The following is a 12,898-nucleotide window of genomic DNA, read 5'->3' on the forward strand; positions in this document are numbered from 1 at the left end:
TTTTTAAAGGGGAAAAAAAAGGAAAATCCCCCGATCTCCTGCGAGTAGCTCTGAGGGAAAGGCGGCCGCCTTATGCTCTGCCGCCCCGGGGCTGGGGCTCCCCGCTCGGCCTGCATCCTCGCCCCGGCCCGGGCGCTGGCCGCAGGCGGGCTGGGGCTGGGGCTGAGGCCGGGGCCGGGGCTGGGCCGGCCTTGCCGCGCTCCCGGGGCGGGGGCAGGGACATAAATTAGCGCACAGGTCCCGGGCCGCCCCGACTATAGACCGCCCCGCGGCTCGGGGCTGGCGGGCGGCGGGGAAGGCAGGCCGGCGCTGCCGGAGGACTTGCCCAGCCCGGCGGCCGGCAGGCTCCGCTCGGCGCCCTCAGTCCGTTCCGTGTCGCTGGGGGCCATGTCGAGGGACTCAGCGTCGCTGCTGTCGCTGTCGCCGTCGGAGCGGCTGGGGCTGCGCTCGGGCTCCCCGGGGGCGGCGGGCGCTGCTGTGCCGGCTCGCTGGGCCGCCGGCTCCGGCTCTGGCGGCGGCTCCTTGTCCTTCTGGGCCTGCGCTTCCTTGGAGTGCCGCCACTTCATCCGCCGGTTCTGGAACCACACCTTCACCTGCGGCCGCGCCGCCCTTAGACGGGCGGCCCGGCCCCACCGCGCCCCGCACCGCGCCCCGACCCCTTCCACCGGGACCGGCCCCGACCCCTTCCACCGGGACCGGCCCCGACCCCTTCCACCGGGACCGGCAACGCGGGGAGAGGAGGAGGCGCCGTCCTTCCCTCCCACTGCCCGCATCCTTACGCGACTAAAGGGATTTTTTTGGTTGTTTCCTCCTTCTAATTTGTGTATTTAAATACCGCGCACACCCCTCCCCATGTTTGCTTGTTTGTTTGGATGGGGTTTTTTTCCTCTCTCCTTCTACTTCTTGTTCCAGGAAACCAAATCTTGCTCAAGAAACCACAGCGTTATACAATTCTGTGCGCTGCGGGCCTCAATAGTGTAATCATTACAGAGTGGCGTTTAATGCTTCCGTTTGAAAAGTGTTTTCGCTTCCTCAGAACGAAGGATTTCACAACGCAAGGAAAGATTTAGACCAAAAAAATATATAACCAAAAAAAAAAAGGATATTAAGAATAGTGTTTTCGCTTCTACTTCCTTTGCCCTAAACTGCCTCCTACAGCACTCCAGTAAAGCGCACACTGATGGCCTGCCCTGGCCCTGCTCATCTCTCCGCCCGGCCTGCTCCTCGGTGGCCAAAGCAAAGGCGAAAATTCCGCGCTGGGTCGCGGTGTGCCACGGAACCTGGGTGCAAGAGATGCTCAGGGCAAGGTGCAGCTCCCCAGACAGACTCCCCACTCGTGATAAAGGAAGAGAAATCACTTTGAAACTTCACTGCCCTCTGGTATTCATCTAAATTGGAAGTAAGGTTTGAAATAAAAACGAAGCCATTCTTACTTGAGCATCTGTCAGCCCCAGCATCGCGGCCAGTTGCTTCCTGTCCGGTTTGGTGACATACTTCTGGATTTCGAACCGTTTTTCTAAACCTTTCCTCTGCAGGTTGGAAAAAACAGCCCTGGACCAGGAACGTTTCCTCTTGTACGTCTGGGGCAGCGTGTCCTTGGTTAGAACTGCGTACGGACCTGGGGAGGGGAAGAGAAAAGTGGGGGAAGAGAGGGGGAGACAGTGTTATTAATATCGCAGCCTGAGAGGAAGCCTTAAATCGATCTGAATAAGAGTTGCAGTGCGATGTGCAGGAGGGCCCGGGCCAGCGTGGCCCTGTCTGCCCGACGGGTCCGTGTCCTGTCAGCTTGCGCTGCCTGGGGCGCGGGTGGAGCTGCACGGAGCTCGAACTTCTTCCTCTCCCACCTCCCCGCTTCTTCTCTCTGGCCCAGGTTACTACTCCTGTACTCGATGGGACGGTCCTCTAGATCAGGCCCTAGGCTGCTCTTCCTCCCCCCCAGGCAGCCCGACTTTCGCCCAAAATCTTCTGAACCTCGCTACACACACCCGGCCTTGCAGAATTGCCTGGCGGGTCCCTCCGGGAGGAAGAGGCTGCTCCAGGACGGAGGGCCCTGCGCCACGGGAGGGTAGGGGAGGGACGAGATGTACCTGGAAAAGTGTCTTGAAACTGATGCTGCACTGAGCTCCTTGGGTTTGTGTTTAAGGGACCCAGGATAGCAGAGGCCTCGTTAATAGGGTCTAGAGACGCGAAGAACTGGCCGGCGGAAGGCTGCAAGTTGGGGAGATGAACCCCAGTTTGGCGGCTCGTAGTTAATAAGGAGGTCAGATCTGCGAGCACAGGAACAAGGAGAGCGCTGTTACACCGCGGTCGAGACCGACAACCCGGCACGACTCGGAGAGAGTGCCCGGTCGGAGGGGCTCGAGGGGCCACCAAGCAGCCATCTCCCGTCCCCAGAGGCTCTCCTCGGGAGAGGCGACCCTGCCCCGGCAGTGAGACATCCTCTGACATATTTACTCCCTAGGTCAGGATGTTTACAGGCCGCGAGGGGAGATGGATCGAAGCGAAACAATCACACGGGCTGTGTCCTGGGAGGCAGAAATCCCCGGCCGTTCCGGGAAGTGCGGAGCGCTCCGCTCGCTACTTTGACGCTATCGCTGCTCTCCCCGGGCCGCCAGCCCTGCGACCCGGCTCTGCCGTGCGGAGGCCGGAACGGGGAGGGGGGGACTCACTGAGAGCTGTGAGAAACTTTGATTTATAATTTTTTAAAATAATTATTTTCTCGCCTAGATCGAAAAGTGTTCAAATCGTGGGTGTAGTCGCTAATCACAGTACAAGTAACAGAGCATCGAAAGCGTTAGCAGGGAAAGCGAATAAACCAATTTCTCTACCTCTCAGCGTGTTGCCTTCCTTGACTTTGGGGTCAAACTCCGCCGATAAAATGCGGTCGATGCCGAATTTCAGGTCCTTGCTGGCGGGCGCCGGCGCCGAGCCGTGCGTGTGGCCGCCGGGCAGCCGGGCGGGGGCCGGGGCGCCTCCGCCGCCCGCCGCCGCCGCGGGGCCCCGGTGCTGCGGGGGGCGGTGGTGGTGGGAGTGGTAGGCGCTGGAGAGCGGCGAGAGGCGCGGCGGGAACGCGGCGGGGGCGTCGGGGGCCACGACGGGCGTGGGCCGGAGCGGCGAGGCCGCGGCGTGGAAGGCCCCGCCGTGGTGCACGGCTCCCAGCGCGGCCGGCATCCCGGTGCCGGGCCCTCCGGGCAGGCTGTCGGCGGCTCCGGCCGCCGCCTCGCCGCCGGCGTGGAGGATGTCGGCGATGCAGAAGGACGGCTTCTTGGCCGCCGCGGCGTCCAGAGGGAAGCAGCCGCCGGCCGCCGGCCCCGATGCAGAGCAGTACGCCGCTGACCACAAGCTGAAGTTGGAGGCGTAGAAAGGAGCCAGCCCGGCCGTGTACATCCTGCCCGAGGAGGGGACGCGCCGCTGCGCAGCTCAGCTCCCGGGTGCGCGCCGCGGAGCTGCCCGCGGCCCCGGGCGCATGGGGAGGGATGGCGGGGCGAGAGGCGGCTGGTGGAGCCCTTCTCGGAGGGGCAAGGAGAGAGAGTCAACCGCCAAAAAATGACGAAAAGAAAAAATTAACCCCGAAAATTAAAAAGAAGTCCCCAGAACCCACGGCCAGACGAAGAAAGCGAGCGGGCGAGAAGCAGAGCGGCGCAAACAAAACAAACCCAAAGCAAACCCCTTTCCTCGCACTGGGGGAAGAAAAAAACATCCACCCCTCCGCAAAACTTTCTCGGGCAGCGAGCGGCCCTCGCTCCCTCCCCACGCCCAATCCAAGGCAGCGCCGCCCGCCGACACGCCCACGCCGGGCCGGGGCTGCCTTCGCCGCCGCGCCCACAGCGCCCGCGGCGCGCCCCGGGGCCGCGATCGGAGCGGTCTGCCCCACAGAGTACACCCCAACACACGCCTATAGCCCCTTAAATTGAGCTCTCGACTTTGAAAAACCACTTTTCCCCTTCCCCCCCAAAAAATACAGCGCAAGGTCGCCGCGCTTGCTGCCGCCGCGATTTCCAAACGTTTGAAAGAAACGCGCGGGGAAATTCTTGGCCATTGGAAGCTGGGCTGTTCTCTTGGAAACGATTCTCAAGGAAATCTGTTTTCTTCCCGGATAAATGAGCCTGGCATAGTCTGGAAGGGAAGGAGTCCATGCCGATGCATGCAATATATGTATTTATGAGAAGTCCCAGATGTTCTGGGCCCAAGACACGTTGGATCCTGCATTAGTAGCGATTAGTTACCTAGCATTATTTTGACGACAGTGTAATTTTAGGATAGATTTTTGTAAGGCTCTCCATCCCGGTGGCTGCATCTGCTTGCAGACCAATTACACCTTAAAATTACTTAATAATTTCTCAGACATTTGACGTCAGAACTATCCCCATTTTTTCCAGTACACCAGAATCACATGCTATATTCACTGCAATGATTTAGGCACAAATCTATGAAAGCATCTTTGGCGCATTTTTTTTCCTCCTCTCTAACATCACATTTGTCCCGACCTGACTCTAAAAATCAACTATTTCTTTATTTTTAATTTTCGTATAAGTAAAGCATTCGCTGTCGTTTTGAGCAGCCTGCCGGGTCAGACGATTGTAAGTTTGCTTTGCTTTTGTTTCAGAAATATAATATTATTTTTTTCCAAAGCGTTTCCCAAATTCTGACGGTTTTGGAGGAACCGCCAGAAAGGCGAACTATTTTTCTTTCGCCAGGTATGAGGATGTAGCTTCGGTGGGACTATTGAAACCACCTCCGAGCCAGAGTGAACATGTTCCTTAGCCATAACCGCGTTCCATAACGGATGAAGGTGAGTTTGGCTCCCCGGGAAAAGCCAGGCACCTCTTCGCTTTGGTTTGGTTCTTGTTAACGAGACAAAACCGGAAAATGAAGATGGGCTGTCTTGCCAAGATGTGTCCGAAACCCGAAGGAGGCGAAAGAAAATATTGATTACGTCTCAAGTTTTCCTGCCCCGACATCGGAAAGCCCTTTTTCCTTGCATCTCTCCCCCATTCCCCCTCACGGCACCCCAGCACTATCCTCTCGCTCTCAAAGCGAATCGAACGACTCCGGTTCCACTCGCGTTCCCTCCGCCGGGCAGAGCCGCCCCGCCAGCCCGCCCGAGGGACAGGCAACGAAGCGTGCCTCGGGTGCTGCATCCCGGCCGCAAACCGCCCAGTTAAATTATTGCTGCAATTACTACTGCTACCCCGGAGCGTGGGACCAGCCCGTGGCTGCCCACCAGACAGTCAAGGCAAAGGAGGAAAAAAAAAAAAAACAAATGCGGTGGCTTGTTGTTGTTGTTGGGGTTTTTGTTTTTGTTTGTGTGTTTGTTTGTTCTTTTAGCAGCTGATTTCAAAGCTCCTCTGGCCTCGCAGCCGTGCAGGGCCCGTGGGACGAGCAGCACCGGGGGACGGGCCCGTTTGCGGCTCCGGGGCCGCCGGAGGCCGGGATCCCGCTGTCATCCCTCGAGCGCTGAAACAATTGAAAAGGAAAAGCTGAACGCACTAAAAGCCCTTCACCGCCGGGCTGCGCCCCAGGAGGGCGAGGGAACCGCGGAGTCCTGGCCGCGGGGCAGGTGCTTTCCCGGGCTCGGCTGCGCTGCGCACCCGCGCATCCTCCGCGGCCGAAACCAGGAGCACCTGCCTCGCCCCCGGCCTCTCCATCTCCCTGGGACAAGGGTGCCTCTTCTCCCCAAAGGCCTCCGCGGGCCTCCCTGCCTGCCCGGGGACCGCAGGGCTGCCGGGGGAGGCAGCGGCCCCTCCTCTCCGCGCAAGGAGGGAGAAGGCTGCAGGAAACCCGGGGCTCGCTGCAGTCCAGGTCATCTCCTGTTTTTTGAGAGGTTCCAACTCGGACTAAATGAGCGGATGTGCCTGCGAGATTTGTCCCAAAATAGAAGCGGCTTTAGTATTTTAGGATACAGAAGAAATCCTTATTTCTTCCGGAGAAAAACTTCATAATGAGCGCGAGCACTTCCCTTTTCAATATTTGTGCAACTTTATCTCGACCAGCAAGTTGCTTTGGTGACGCAAATCCGCCCTTGTGTATTGCAACTACAAAAATAAATGCAAGGAAATCAATTCCCTTCTAGCAATGAAAACATAAATATACAGCTGCGACTTTCCCCTTTAATCTTGCTTTCCGAGGGACTCGAGAAGGAGGCGAATGAACTGCGCGGCAGAAGCGATGCTGCTTTTTTTTTTTTTTTTTTTTTTTTGAATAGAGTCTCGAAGGACGTTTTTTCTTCTTCCTCGAGGCCGACAAAGGAGGTGGAAAAAAATTATTCGAGTTCTTTATAGGGGAAAATGGAAGGACTAAGCCCGAGGCTCTGCAGCTCCCCCGTCCCTACTCGAGGGCGCGGAACCGGGAGCATCCCGGAAGGGCCGGGCACTGCCAGCGCCCCGCGGGAACGGACGGACAGCCCTTACAGCCCTGGCAGCCCTTTCGGCCAAATGCCTGCCCCGTCCAGCTCCCCGGCCGGCTGCGGGCAGGCCGATCCCACGGATCCCGCCGGGATGCTGGCAGCCCGAGCCCCCGGCCGCCTCTCCCGAGCCCCGAGCGGTGCCCGAGCCCGACGCAGCCTCTTCGACCCCCTGGGGCTCCCCGACACCGCGGGCAGCGCTCGGCGGCCCAGCCGCGGGGAATGGGAGCCGGGTTTGCCCCTCCGAGTCGGGCCAGGGTGCTGGCAGAGCGGCCTCCAGCCCTTCTCCGTCGCCCGCGGCTTGCGCCTTGCCTGTTGGATTTTAGGCTTCTGTATATGCTCTGATTATTCCTATGTTTGTATCTAGAAACGTATATGTGCGAGATAAACAAAAAAAATTTAAAAGTTAAAATACCATTATATCTCTCTGGAAGAGTACTTGCAAAAATAAGTATTTAATCCTCACGGGAAGCCCTGCAGGAGGAAGGTTCGCTCGGGCGGCGTTGGCGGAACCTCGGCACCGCTGCCCCGGGCGGCCCGGGGAGCCGCCCCCCATCCCCAAAGCCCGTGCTCTGTCGCCACCTGCCGAGTCCCTGGGACGGGGCTTGCCCACCCTTCCCAAACTTCCCATTTCCAAACAACCCTCTCTGGGGATGCGAGAGCAGCGGGCGAACGCGTTTGGGGAGCCCCTCCCGCCGGAGCCGCCCCGGGCGGGGGCTGCAGGGTGGGCAGGGGAGCAATGCAGGAGCCGGGGGGTTCCGGGCACTGCCGCCCCTGCCGCTCCCGCCCCGCCGCGGAGTGCGGGGGTCGCTGCAGCAGGGCCGTCCCCTGACCGCGGGCCGGGACCCCCGGCCGGGATCCGCCGCTGGAAGCGGCCGGTGGGGCTGGAGGGACTTCCCCAGCTGAGCACAGCTCGTTATCTGAGCGCAGGCAGGAACTGCCCAGAACCGCAAGCGAACCCAGAGACTGAGCTGGTCAAACCCTTGGCGTTTCCTTTCCATTGTTTCACGCGTTATTTAGTTGAATACCTGTGTCAGTAAGTCACGACTAATGTTATGTCATCTGCTGTGCAGCCGTGGAAGGCGTCGGAAAGCAGGCAGGATCTGGGTTTCCGTGCACAAGGGCAGGATTTCAAGCCGCCTGAGGGTGTATTTTAACTGCTGTTTGAATTCGAGTCAGTGTGCTTTTGGAGGGCAGCGCCTGATCCTCCTTACCTGCAGCTTTGTAACAAGGAGAGATTGAGATGTACACCCAGGAATCCTAGATGGGAATCGAGTCCACAAGGCGTGCTAAAATTGCTCTGAAGCAAGATTCTTCTGAAATGTCTATGTTGTAGTTGTCTGAAAACTGCACGGGGTTTTCTGAATGTGAGCAGTCCCAAGAACTGCCCATATGTTCCAGCAGAGTAGATCCCATTGGACGGGTCCAAAAGGGAGAGCCGATCAAAGCCCGAAGCTCCCAGCTCCAAGGACAGCACACCAGCCACTGAGCTGGAGACTTGCTCTCACACTTGCATGTTTGCATACTGTGGCTTTCAACTGCTGAAGCTGCTGTTTTCTGAAGAAACACATTAGAGCATGGGAAGCTGAGGGGTTTCATGTAGTCCCCCAAATGCTGTTTAATGCCCCAGGTCCCTTCAGACAGAGAGGGGACCTGAAAACACTGATTTATGTCTGCTCTTGGGTGCCTGGCTCAAAGATCTGGGATGTGGGAGGGCACCGCATCTCTCCACAGCTATGCACACAGAAGAAAGGAATGATCTTTCCTTTTTTTTTTTTTTTTTTTTTTTTTTTGGTGTGTATGTGTGTGTGTGTGTGAGAGAGAGAAAAGCTGCAGATTCATAAATCTTACAGAAGGATCAGGGTAGGAAATATCAGCTGGGGAGAAGTGTCTCTTCACAGCCCCCAGGAAATAAGGCAGCATTCTGAGGACTGGCAGGATGAGAACCTTCCTTCCCCATGTTTTCCTACGGGTTAGAGCAGGCAGGTTCTGCTCATTGTGTTGGCTTTTACGAAACCCATTTTTAGGCACCTGATGCTGTGCTGGGAGATAGACACTGTGATCCTGCAATGCCATGATGGTTTAAGCTGCTTGAAGTTACAAGTGCCAGTCTGACATTCTCCCTGCATTCCAGCCTGCCTGCTCCTACCCCTGGGGATATCAAATTAACTCTGCCAGTATGAAAAGTTTTATACTGCCATAGTACCCCAAACTAGCTTCTTTATCACGTGGCCAGCCAAGGTGAGGATGCTAGGAGAAACACATTTGGGCGACAGGCTGGCAGGACTGCTGTGACCATCTTCTAGTCTGCTCTAACCTCTCATCAGGTCACCCATTAATTTAAGTGCTGCTTCTTGTATCTGCTTTCTGCAATCTAGAATGGGTCCTTCATGCAGGGAGAGCCCCTGAGTTTGTTTTCCTTTCCATCAGCCTCATATCATGCGCACCATCCAATCATGCTGATTTCATAGCTTACTCCACCTTCACACTGCAGTCAGACCATAATCTGCTGGCAGGGGGACTTATCATGGGCTAGTTGCGATTTCCCAGGCCTCACCAACAGAGAGGTTTACAGAGAGCTGGTGTGCAATTAACCCTCTGCTGGCTGATTAAAGGTGACAGGACGTGCAGAAGTGCTGACCCCCTGCTCTCCTGTGCAACCGCCCATCAGGGAAGCGTTTGCTTGCACATGCTGCATTGAGTTGGCACAGTGCACAGTGACTGAAAACAAGCACCACTGCGTGAAATGAAGGTGATTTGACTCTCAGTGAGAAAAGACTATCCACAGGTATTTCCTAAATCTGACAGGAGAGTCTAACTACACCTGTTTTCAGCTGAGACCTTAATAGGCAGCTCCTTAACTGAGGCAAACTAGTGCTGTTGAGGACAGGCTCAGGGTACCTCAGTTCAAACTGAATATTTAGATGCAAGTATAGATGAAAACTAAATGTTTTTTTTTTAATTCCCACATTGGATCATCATCCATAGGGTTTTGCCAGAACAATCCCAGTCTATTTCCACAAAAGCTGGCTGATGTCTTTGGCCCTTTGCTTCTCCAGCAGCAGTATATTAAAGTTACAGCACAGAAAAACCATTCAATATTGAAGAAGGAAATACTAATAACTGCCTAATAAAAGTCTTAGTAAGAAACAGTTTCCTCCTTCATGCCAACAGTGGTAAAAATGTGGGGAAGCTGGAAATAAAGATATCAGAAGGTAGACACATAAAAGGCAAAATTAACCCCAAAAGGAAGGCAAGTTTCTAGAAGAAAATTACTCTGTAAAACTCATCTGGATTTGAGAATATTTATTGTTTTTCTTCTGTCCCTCTTTTCATGTTCAAAGTGGATTTAAATGCAGTAGGTACATGAGCCCAACTTTAAAACCAGGTCTTTCCTTTCTATTAGCATGTATAAAACACCAGGAAAATAATGTCATCAAGGCCCCTACAAAAAGTCCTGTTTTAACCTTTTTTAGCCCAAGGTAGATGCTTCCTGGTGGATGCCAAATGGGAGTGCCAGCCAGAGGAGTTTTATGGGCCCATAAACAAATGTGCCAGACTATACAGCACGTATATAGCATCTTCCAGAGCTGCTTCCCTCGCTGGAACTGAATCTGCTCTAAATAAAGTCCAGCCATTGCTTGGACAGCTCACAGATTCCCTGTGCCAGGCTCCACCAGGTCACCTCCCTGTGACACCCAGGAGGGTGGGCAGATGTTCTGGGAGCTGAGCAGGACGGTGTAAGCTATCCCCTTCCCAGCTGTGGGTCTGGGATGCTGCCTACGGCAATAGCTGCTCCTCCACGCCTGCAGCAAATGGAAACAAAAACAGAGGAGGCGCGGTCAACAAAGCAATGCAGCACACAGGGGAAGTAATTTCCTACTGATACCTCTAACCCATCATTTTATACCTCAGTGCCTGGGATCTGGTTACCTTTATCTTAGCCAAAAGACTAGCAGTCATAAAAGGTATTTTGCTTTTATTTCTTCTGAAAAAATTTATCATGAGATTTTGATTTATCTGTCCTGTAGCAGTGAATTCCAAAGTCTCATTATCTCCCACGTCTGCCTTCACTGTCCTGTTCTTAATTTTTTTCCCTGATTTCTCAGCTCCTTGAGGCATCCATTCATCTCAGAATTGTGAAATGGAGAGAAAAAAGGCAAGGCTGACCAGTTTTTCATTTCATTTGTCACAGTGTCTAACCCAAATGTTTACTCTTGCCCCCCAGATGTATAAACTCCTTTCTAAGCCAAGACATTCTCGTTTTCCCAGCTAAGCAATCCATTTCATTTTGAGGCCACTCTGAATGGTAATATGAACCACAACACGTTTCAGGTCTCAGCCTAACTTTGCAAGGAATAAAGACATCGGAGGTGGTCCCATTACTGCGATCTTTCTCAAAGCCTAATGAAGCAGCACCCTCTAGTGCAAGCTAACAATAAAATCCTTAATCACAGCAACCCTCCTGGGTCACATTTGGTCTGGGTGCATGGCCGCTGGAAGTGCTGGGAGTGAGCTCAGCCACAAGGCTTTACTCTTCTCTCTGAAACTTTCTCAGGTTCCTCCCTAGGACCCTAGGATGCTTTGGGCATCCGTTGGATGTTGGATGTTCTCCAGGGCTCTGGCATACCCAGGCATCAGCACTGCCTGCAGCCAGGAGGCAGGGATGGCTATCGTGTCAAGCTGCTTTCATTTCTGTGGGATACTGCTACCCACCAAAGTCGGGAAGTAGAGAAATATTCCTTGTGAGGAATCTGTCTCTCATCTTGGGTGTTTTGAGATATGTAAGAGGTTTCCTACCTGATTTGAAAGGACCAGAGGCCAAAGGGAAGGTGAAAAGGAGTTGGCTGATGCAGGGAGGGGGCTGAGCTGAGGGTTGGGCTGCAGGAAGCAGGGCTGGGTGTGGAGGGGGGAACTGGGACTTTCACATAGAGAAAGGCACTGGTTTCTGGAAGCTCAGGGGACTAACCAGGTGTGAAAGCTGAGGCTGAGGGCAACAGGGTGTTGTATTACTTCTGGTGCAATTTGCTTTCATTACTAGCAATTTCCATACGTTTCATCAGTTTTATTGTTGTTAGGAGGAAAGAGAAGAAGAAAATGACACAATTTTGGCAGACCCTGAGCAGGGGGTGACCTGTGGGGTGAGCGAGGGGGAGCGAGGTCATTCCTGGATGCCATCGGCCACAACCCAGAGCCAAGTTAACTGTGTCGTGTCCCGCACAAAATCCCACTGGCCCAATGCATAGCTGGGGGTTTTATGAAAACACAGACTCCCCTCTCACCCTCTAAAAATAACACCAAGTAAAGGGCTACTTGAGATTTTGTAAAAATTAAAAGAAACCATATCTGCTTCACCAGAGGTGGGAATTTTGTCCAACATTTCAAGGCTAAACTTTCCTTTCATTAGGAGCTAGAAGGAAGCTGCAGTGCTTAAGGCAGGGAAGGAGGGTAAATCCTCAGTGTCAAAGCAAGGTGATGCTGAGGTTTGGGAGCCACTGTGTGCCTGCACAAACACAGGGGTTGGCATTCACCCCAGGCACATGCAGTCTTTGCAGAGCGAATACCAGAGCCAGAGCCCTGGGGAAAGCAGGCAAGGCACCAGAGCTAATGAGTTGCGTGGTGGTTTCACCCAGTTCTAATGCTTCTGCTTTCCTAATATACCACTGTGAGACCAGCTGTGGCTTCAGTGTTAAAGAGAAATGTAGGAACTGCTGCTTTTTCTTGAGACGTGAGAAATAATGTCCAGAGTGGTGATTTGGTTTTGGGGAGGGCTATTTTTAGGCTGACAACAAGGAGTTCCACAGGGTGAGGTTGAACCATGTGGGTAAGGGGGTGGAGGTGGCCTGAAGCCATCTCAGCTCTCTCCAAATATGAGGCTGCCCTGGGGAGGAAGCAGGGGTGGAGGGAAGAAGGGAAGCAGGGGTGGAGGGAGGGAGGCTGGACCTCTTCTCTCACCCAGCCTGGGTGGGGGCCTGCGGGAAACAGGACAGCAGCGCTTTGACCCTGGGCCAGAGCACTGTAGCACTGTTCCAGTTTTCTGGAGGAGCTCTTCCCCTCATCACCATTCCCTACCACCTCTGGGGGCTTCTGTATAGAGGCTGGATACAGTTCTGCTAGGCTGGGAAGGGGATATCTTACAGCAGACACAAAAACCCATCGCACTGGAGGGAAGAAATGCTTCTTTACCTTCTCCGTCTCCACTCTGTATTTTACTATTCTCTCCAAATGAAGCAAACATCATTATTTCCCATTAGGTGTTCCTGGTGTAAGAGTATTTAATTGAAAAATGGTTCTTTAATGCTAATGGGAATTATACTCCTAGCGTGATTTATATTAATAAGGCATGTGCAGTTCCTTAGTACATTCAGATCCAGATGGGAAATGGATTTTTTTTTCGTCATTCCACACAACATCTGATGAAGTGCTCCAAGCACACGATTTAACAAGCTATTCTCCTCTGGCCTTACAGATGAAAAATAGTCCGTTGTGTCAACT

The 12,898-nt window shown here is 54.1% G+C and overlaps 1 protein-coding gene across 1 annotated transcript; it reads right to left on the minus strand.

The window, feature by feature from the left end:
• Nucleotides 1-254: 254 nt before the first annotated feature.
• On the minus strand, nucleotides 255-3,453 carry HLX (H2.0 like homeobox). The gene is made up of 4 exons (XM_054280452.1): nucleotides 2,829-3,453; nucleotides 2,088-2,267; nucleotides 1,434-1,618; nucleotides 255-593 (listed from the first exon to the last, which is right to left on the minus strand). Exons 1-4 carry the CDS (start codon nucleotides 3,385-3,387, stop codon nucleotides 255-257), a joined length of 1,263 nt encoding a protein of 420 aa, XP_054136427.1. The 5' UTR covers nucleotides 3,388-3,453.
• Between the last annotated feature and the right edge of the window lie 9,445 nt (nucleotides 3,454-12,898).

This window comes from Melozone crissalis, unplaced genomic scaffold, assembly GCF_028551555.1.
Source record: "Melozone crissalis strain CALT ecotype California unplaced genomic scaffold, PUWL_Pcris_2 ptg000027l_1, whole genome shotgun sequence".
Lineage (NCBI taxonomy): Eukaryota > Metazoa > Chordata > Aves > Passeriformes > Passerellidae > Melozone > Melozone crissalis.

What these genes read in the sequence shown, in the direction of transcription:
- HLX (XM_054280452.1), bottom strand. Translation starts at nt 3,387, where the DNA reads ATGTACACGGCCGGGCTGGCTCCTTTCTACGCCTCCAACTTCAGCTTG. An exon ending in GGAAGGCAACACGCTGAGAG is followed by an intron (nt 2,268 to 2,828) that starts GTAGAGAAATTG and finishes CTGTGCTCGCAG; the next exon opens with ATCTGACCTCCTTATTAACT. An exon ending in TGGGGCTGACAGATGCTCAA is followed by an intron (nt 594 to 1,433) that starts GTAAGAATGGCT and finishes GCGCGGCCGCAG; the next exon opens with GTGAAGGTGTGGTTCCAGAA.